The sequence below is a fragment of the Hyposmocoma kahamanoa genome, unplaced genomic scaffold, assembly GCF_003589595.1.
Source record: "Hyposmocoma kahamanoa isolate Upper Pololo Valley unplaced genomic scaffold, ASM358959v1 176228, whole genome shotgun sequence".
Classification (NCBI taxonomy): domain Eukaryota; kingdom Metazoa; phylum Arthropoda; class Insecta; order Lepidoptera; family Cosmopterigidae; genus Hyposmocoma; species Hyposmocoma kahamanoa.
The window spans coordinates 3,666-12,368 of record NW_020653700.1 but is presented as its reverse complement, the minus strand read 5'-3'; the positions used below and the strand labels follow the sequence as shown (position 1 = coordinate 12,368).

The 8,703-nt window shown below is 36.7% G+C and overlaps 1 protein-coding gene across 1 annotated transcript; it reads left to right on the top strand.

Annotated features, from left to right (window-relative positions):
• Nucleotides 1-519: 519 nt before the first annotated feature.
• Nucleotides 520-7,945, top strand: LOC113225848 (phosphatidylinositol 3-kinase catalytic subunit type 3-like; the record flags this gene model as incomplete). Its single annotated transcript, XM_026458298.1, has 6 exons — nt 520-526; nt 706-874; nt 1,956-2,144; nt 2,634-2,790; nt 4,584-4,721; nt 7,823-7,945. Coding segments are annotated over exons 1-6 (783 nt in total), but the record flags the coding sequence as incomplete, so codon positions are not given.
• Nucleotides 7,946-8,703: the final 758 nt, after the last annotated feature.

Here is an 8,703-nt window from a genome sequence, read left to right as displayed (position 1 = left end):
AGTCTGTAGTTCTTAGCCCATATCGAAACCGTTTGTAGGTCGGAATTCAATGTGCCGATAGCATTTGAAGGTCATCGGCATAGAGATGGAATGAAGACGTGAGTGATGATGTAATTCCACTGATAAAGACGAAAAAAGTATAGGAGATAAAACCCCACCCTGCGGAATGCCAGACGTAAGGTTACACCTGTCCGAGTGCGTGTCACCGGTCTTTACGAGCTGCGAATGACCAAACAAATACGAACGAAACCAGAATTCCGCTAAGAGCAAGAAGCAAATTAAAATCAACAGTACTGAATGCACTGCTGAAATCCAATAAAGTGAGGATAGTAACTTTTTTATTTTCTATATTGAGACGAATGTCGTCAGTGGTTTTCACCAGAGCAGAAACCGTGCTATGGCCCGCTCGAAAACCAGATGCAGATGGTTGAAAATATCGTAACGTAGGAGGTGGTTAGTGAGTCGATTAAGGACATAGTGCTCAAGAATTTTGGACAATACAGGAAGTATGGAGATAATATGGGCGGTAATGGGAGAAAGAAGAAGGATTTGATTTTTTAGGGAGAGAAATTACATGAGCTTGTTTCCATTCAGTGGGAAACACACCACTGGAAAGGGAAAAACTAAGGATATGAGCTAGGATAGGAACTACTAGGTCCCTTATTGGAGTGATCATATCAAGACTCAAACCGTCATTACCAACAGCCTTCGTGGTGACAGACTTAAGTATTTTCAACACATCTGCCATCGTAAACTTCCCAAAATCTCTCAAAACTTCTCAAAAAGAGTCTAAAGCAAGACAAGGTGCACTGGCCAAGACAGATAAAGTTCTAGATTTTATGACGGAATCTAAACATGCTGGGGAAGATGCAAAGTAGTCGTTCAGCGCGTTAAGATCGACATTGAAGGGAAAGACATGACCAGCTTTACAGATACCCAGAGACTTCAAATATTTCCACATCTTAGTAGGCGGACAACCTTCGATAGGGGAGTGAATATGTTTGCGCCTGGCGTTCCTACAGAGCTTGTTGCAGCGGTTACGTAACTCGATGTAGGACCTACTATTGATTTCGATTGGATTCTTCCGCAATCTGGCACGTGCCCTGTCGCGCCTCTCCATAACCTCCTTGATATCTGGTGTGAGCCAAGGAGCGGGGAAGTGTTTGACTCGGACAACTTGAAGAGGAGCATGCCTGCCAACAATGGTCAAAATAATAGAGTTAAAAGCTTGAACCATTTCATTCACGTCCTCCTCTCTGTAAATACTGTTTTTTACTCAAAATGATGCAATAGAGAAATATTCTAAAATCCTATGGAATAAAAAAAAATATTCTTGTTTATGAGTGGATAGCTAAATATTGTGCATAAATAAAAATAATCGTAATAAAGTAAATTTGTAATAAGATACAATTTCAAAATTTTGTTTTCTCAATTCCACCAATTTTGAGCTAGGACAGTATTTAGTTTCATGTGCGGTGTGAAATCTATATTCGAATATATATCGCACTGTTAATACAATAGTGTTATAATAACTGCAAAGGTATGTATGTACATTAAAGTTTATTACAGACATCTAAACAATTTCCTATTCACCCTATAGTATATTTAAAAATAAAAGGAATAAACTATTTCGTTTTTTATAATAAGGACTGTTTTAACCAGAATTAGCTCTCAAGAAGTTTGTCTCATTTTGAGTTAAGTAGATATCTTTTATTTGTTTCTTGCAATATTAATGACGGTTGTATTGACATGAAGAGAATCAAGCTTTACATTCAGCAATAGTATAACCGTGAATTTCACATATTTTATGTTACAACACTATTGCAATAGCAGTGCTATATACTGGGAAGATAATAAATAAATAAAGATTTTTTATTTAATTTTTTTTTTTCATGCTCTTTACTTTTTTCTTCATAGCAACCAAATCCCATATACAATCGTTTATTGTTTTTCAGTGGCACTCTAGAAGGCAAACGTGCGAAACCCGAGTATGACAAGCTCCTATCGGACCCTATGCTCAAATTCTCCGGATTGTACCAAGATGGCTGCTCGGATCTGTATGTCACGTGTCAGGTGCTGAGTGATGGAGTGCCATTGGCCCTGCCTGTAACTACTTCTTATAAGGCATTTACTAATAGATGGAAGTAAGTATGTGTTTTTCATTTTTTTCATTTTTTATATGCAGCCACATATCAAGTTATAAAAAACTGGTCCCTTCTTTAAACTGCAAATTTTAAAATATAAAGAACCTTAGTTATTACTTTCAACAAAGAATTTCAACATTCTCTGTAGCCCACTGTAATAACTTACTAATTATTTATTAACTTCATGTAACAATGAAGTAACACAACGAAGTAACTTTTGTTTATTTTCTTTTTTATTTTATTATATATTTTTCGGTTATGTATGTGTGTCTGTAGACCCATATAAACATTTTATCTATCTATCTAGTTTTATCAGAAAAGTATAAGATACTTTTTGCATGAGCTAAAATATATTGGCTTCTTTAATAAAATGATTACAGGTCTAATAAAGTGATGCTTTATTTTAGTATTGTCTGCGGTCAGTGGTCGCTACAACATTTGTAGCACTAATTTGAAATCCCTAAGTCTAGTCTGTCTCTAAACTTCCAGCTGGAATGAATGGGTCACATTACCAGTATACTACAGCGATCTCCCGCGCAACGCGACTCTCGCGATGACCATCTATGACTGCGCGGGGCCCGGCAAGGTCATGGTTATTGGGGGGACTACTATCTCGTTGTTTGGGAAGCATGGAATGCTCAGGCAGGTGAGAATCAAAATAACCCTTATATTTATACGGGTAAAAACTACTATTGCAATTTTTGCATGTTAAACGCTTACCAGTGCTGATTTTTCAATTTTTTGCTCAATAATTATGGGAAGTGTCTTCTCACAGTTAGGAGTGAATTGCACTCGCGTACTGAATTTTTATCGGCGGCTTAGATTAAGTGTTTCACTTTTAGTACACTAGTTGCACAATCAAAAACAAAACGTAAAAGAGAGGCCCAAGGTGCGTGCCCTGAGGTACGCCAAATGATATTATCTATAATGTACTTAGATCTAAATCCCCCAAGAACTTCTACTTGATAACGATTGTTAAAATACGATCGCACCAAACGAGTGATTACCGGTGCTCTAATTTGAAGTGAATATTGTCATGGTCCACATGATCGAAAGCTTTTTCGAAGTCTGTGTAAAGGACGTTAACACAGACTCCACTTTACATTTCAATTTCTTAGTAAAATGTTTAGTTGCGAAGCAACAAAGTCAAATTGCAGTACTAGTATACTAGTGAAGGTATACCAAACGATATTTAAAGCATGTAATAGAATTTAGAATAATATTGTTTTCAAATATTATTACTTATTGAGAATAGATATGTGTATGGCCATTCTGAACCCTTTTCCATTATATTGACTTTAATTATTTTCAAAGTGAGAGCAGAATAACATTCCAATTAAAAAGTCACTTGGGTGTGTCTTCACATATATACAATAATAACAACAAAATAGGCACTTATGTAGGTTATCACATTGGCATACTTGCTTATTAATTATGATTGCAACTTGCCTAGTAAATATTGACATCCAGTAGTTGGTAGTCATTGCCATGTTTATAAATATGTCAACCCATGAAATTGAGTGTCACGTAAATTTAAGCGAAGGAAAGCTATCAGTTGATCCCGCTTGCGAAATCTGTTAATTGTGACAAATTCCTAATAATACTATGATTATCAAGCCGACGCAAAACAACATTTTCTTTGGATATTTCACTGTTTGTTACTACTCTTACTTGAAGTTAAACAATTAAACATCTTCGTATTTCTTCTTCTGTTATATTAAGTTCAAATAAAAATGCTTACTACAACGCTTGTAAAGTCTTTAGTTAAAATTACAATAAAATTAATGTTATTTACTGACACTTGCACTTGTTATCACTGCATGACAACTGTTCCATTTAAGTGTAGATGCCCTTAATCAATACATATTGCTCTCTGGAAAATGCCTCAACACTCAGTATCCTTTCTGCTGTTCTATAAAGCGCTTTATTTGTTTACTGGCTGTTTAAACACAAATCAAAGCTTAAAGAATTCCACTCGCGGGATGTTGAAGGACCTTCGTGTAATAGCGAAAGGCTGAAACTCAAAGGCGCGAATTTTCAAAGGTGGAATGACAAAAAATATTTTCAAAACAAAAAAAAACCGACCTCAAAAGTTCGTGGTATTAATCTATTTGCCAAGTTTTATTGAAACCGGATTCATTCCCTAGTTCGCCACTCTTAGAGGTGGAATACTTTCTTTAAATTTAAATGGGACCAATACTGAGGTGCCCAACAAGAAAAGAATCATCAAAATCGGCTCACAAATGCCTCGCGTAACATACATAAAAAAAATACAGTCCAATTGAGAACTTCCTTCTTTTTTGAAATCGGGTAAAAATGGGAACTACCCATAGTACGTTGAAAACTTGCAGGAAGTGTTGTTTATCATTTTTGCAAAAATGTAAAAAGTTCTATGTTACATTGTTATGTAGTTTAAAGGTGAATAATAATTATCAAAAGGGTATGTTCGACTTGCGAGTGTGGCCGGGTGTGGAAGGCAGTGAGAGAACGCCGGGGAAAGCGCCCGATCGAGGCAAGGAGCAGATGCAGCGACTGGCCAAGTTGGCGAAGAAACACCGCAATGGACATATACCGAAGGTAAGGCGTCGATTTTTCCACGATTCCGTTCACAGGGTACTTAAAGTGGCCTATGTATCGCATACAATACTTTTTCTACGAGTAAATAAAATAACGAAACACAACCAATATTGAATGTATATTTTCTTAACAATCCATATATTTGAACCAACCCTTTTTTAAGTACTAAAGTTTAAAGCCAATATTTTTTTATGGCCCGGTTTCAAGACCTTTAGGCCACTTTAACAATCAGGAGGCTGTGGAACACTGAGTATATAACCAGAAATAGAGACGAAATGTCATTTAATTTGTTTGAAAACTATTCTGCCAAATCATTACAACGTGACCAGTGCCTGCGCTACGATTGGACAGCCCGAATTCGAAGCAATTGACGGGTGTCGTCAATTGTTTAACTTCAAAACGGCCAGTTTAACGGTTTAAATTTAGTTTTAAATAGCAAAATTACATATTTAATATTTAATTACCGATGAAATGTGATTCCGTTTGTTTTGTACTAATATGTTTTGCTGTTTTTCCCACACCACCGAATGGAACAGCACGCCATTGTTAGAGATATTATCTTTATTACAATAAATACAGAATATTTTTGGATTACACGGAGACGTATACACAGGTCATTTGTTGGCGCTGTACTATTTCAGTTTTCCAATTTGTGATTTCAGCGCAAACGCAAAGAATTGATATTTAAAAATTATTTAAGGCCCATTTACCTGATGAGTTGCTAGGGATGGATTGCCTTTACATCGTCTCTATTTCTGGTAATATACTCGATGCTGTAAAGCGTTTGAGTAACGACATATATCGTATTTTTTAAATTTACTTATTCAATACGTACTTATTAAATTTGATTAGGAAAAATACGACGTTCCGTTTTGTTACTCGCTATTGTTCTGTGTTCTATCTATAATAAATGTTTCCGTTCATTACCGAGTAACATAGACAATAGAATTTTGGTTCAAAACTAAAAAGAGCGCTTTTGTGATATGGTTTATGAAATAAAGTTATAGAGCTTCACTTGTTAACTACGAGCCAACATGTTAAGCTCCCTATCAATGTTCCCGCAACCACACAAATCGTCGTATGTACCATATTCAAGGCAACGGCAGCGCCGTAAAGAGTAATGGGTACAAGGAGTCCCATGTCCCAGCTCCCTTATTCTTCAAAACCGGATCACAGTAGTGCTGACATTACTGCTTGGTGGCAGAAAGGTAAGGTGGCAGTAATTCCCTGGACGAACTCGTTCACAAGGAGCACTACATCTAATAAATTTATGTAATTTAGTTGAATTTAAAATGACAACTAACTAATTTTGATTATTAAAACTGATTTATTATAATTGCCTCCTCCGATTTGTTTGTTATAATTGCCTCCGTGGCCGAACGGCTACCATGCCGGACTGCCACGCAGATGTCCCAGGTTCGATACCCGGGCCGGGAGAAATTGTATAGCCTACATTTATTTCTCTCGTGAGTTTGGGTGTAATTTGTGGTTGTCTATGTATGTGTCCATGGCATCTGCGACACAGGGTTTCCCTAGTGCGGAGCTATTTTGAGTAAGTGCTTTTTGTTATTATTAGTTACTGTTTTTCTTTCATCTACCATTTTCCTCTCTCTCTCTCTCTCTCTCGCGTCAATCAACAACTTTGAAGCCTTGCTTAACAAATAACTATTAATCTTTTGCACGTCCGTCTTTGAAATGATTCTGTAGTCAATGGCGGTTTCACAACCGAATTATGCCGTTGATACTGCGGCAGCCCGCATTGCAGTGGCCGCGTAGTGCGCACGTGCTCTTGTAAATAAACATCAACTTCATTTTAAAGCAATAAATCGTAAACGGTTGCCATAGTAGATATACTATGTGGCTTCTAAAAGATCCATCATAGCACCTTGTCAAACTAATGGCTTTACGATAGTGACTCTTGGTAATGAGCAATAGGGGTTAAAACTGCAGATTTGTCCCGATTGGTTGTACTACGTTGCCTTGTGTGGCTTCTTGTATTGTTCACTAATGAAAACCATTTCACTTTGGCCTTTAACGCTTGATTGCATTGACATCTATTAACTTCAACGCCTCGTAAATTAATACTGCGTCTGGTGTTGTTTTGATAAAGTTAAGGATAGGATTGGAAGTATTTGATCATACAATATACATGTATTAAGAAATCAGACGAACTATAGAACATTCCCTTCCTTACCTGTCACTAATCGAAGACGCTGTCTCCGCCCAGTCCCTTTTACAAAAAGTAAGTTTGCACAAAGACAATACAGATTTATAGGACCTCGTATGCAATTACGATATGCTAAACAAAAAGGTAAAAAATATTAAAAAGGTCAATGACCATCAATTTAAGATATTGCTTAGGGATTTCTTAGATTGTTACGAGTATGACGGTACGGAAAAGTTAATAGATTGTCACTTAACACACGCATAAACCTCGAATAACTAATATTATGTATAGTCTATCTCTTCACACACACAAACACACACACACACGCACGCACGCACACACATGCGCACACTCACACTCACACACATTCTCTCTCTCTCTCTCTCACACACACACACACACACACAAACACACACACACACACACACACACACACACACACACACACACACACGTTTATACACATTACATACTGAAAATTTTTCATTTCATTTTTAATTTTTCCATTTTAAATATCATTATATCTTAAAACTAACCCACTGATGTAACTTTGTTGTAAATTCTCAGTTTTAAGCTTAGTTACAAGGCTTTCCCAACACAAGCTTACATTTGCTTAAAGGGAGGACCTGATCTACCATTGTTGAACCAAATTGAGAAATAAATTAATTTTTAATTTTTAATTTTAATAGTCACCATACATAAACTTGCAATCCAACATGACACATCATACACGCGCACACAGTAACAGTAGAGCTCCTTATGAAGGAGAATTCGTCCAGAGAAGTACTGCCACCTTACCTATTTCAGCCGCCAAACAGCATTAATAAAGATACTGCGTTCCAACATATTACCCGTAACTATATACGTCTTATTTTTTTAACTATGTCTTAATACCCTTTGTGTCAAACTGTTCTCAAAAGTGAACCGTTTTCAGGTGGACTGGCTGGACCGTCTGACGTTCCGCGAGATCGAGATGATAAACGAGAAAGAGAAGCGTAGTTCCAACTACATGTACCTCATGGTCGAGTTCCCCACGGTGCACATAGACGGCATCAACGTGAGTCAATTTACAAGTTCTTTATTTAATAATATTTAAATGGATATTTATAAAACCCCTAATAAAAAAAACCGTACTTCCTAAAGTCAATATAATCACCATTTGTAAGACAACTAACTACTCGTCGAGACCGATTCATTGTACTCTTAGGTATTATAGTAAGATTATTTACTCGCTGCAGACTCGGCCATAAGTTATCTGAGCGGGACAGCGATATTGCGCTCTCATACCCACTTACGAGTCTTTTGTTTAAATGCAGGGCCGTGCATTACTGCAGTCGATAAATGCTACCTATCGATATAGCTGTTATTCAATTTTGTTGAATACTGAAAGTAGGAATGGAAACAAAATAAATAATTTTCATCACACTTACACGTAAATAGTAATATTGCATGCAGGCTGACTTGAATAATGCCCCAAATAAAACCCTCGGACTTTTTTACTTCTCATTCACGACCATGGCTGTAATAAGAGGAAAAAAGGTCCGTGGTCTTTTTTGAGCTTTATAGTACAGTTAGTCTGCATGCAATCACACTATGTACTCGCAAATGTGATTAAAAACATTGTATATTTCACAGGCGGTATGGGTATTACGTACCTCGACTCCGAAAGCCCCGTCTTCAACTTCAAGCTTCTAATACTCTCGTTCTTAATTCCTTATTTACCGCCCTTATTAATATACAATGTACCATTATACGTGGGGCGCACTAAGTTTCCGGAATTAATAAGAAAAAAATACTATAAATGGTCAGAAATGA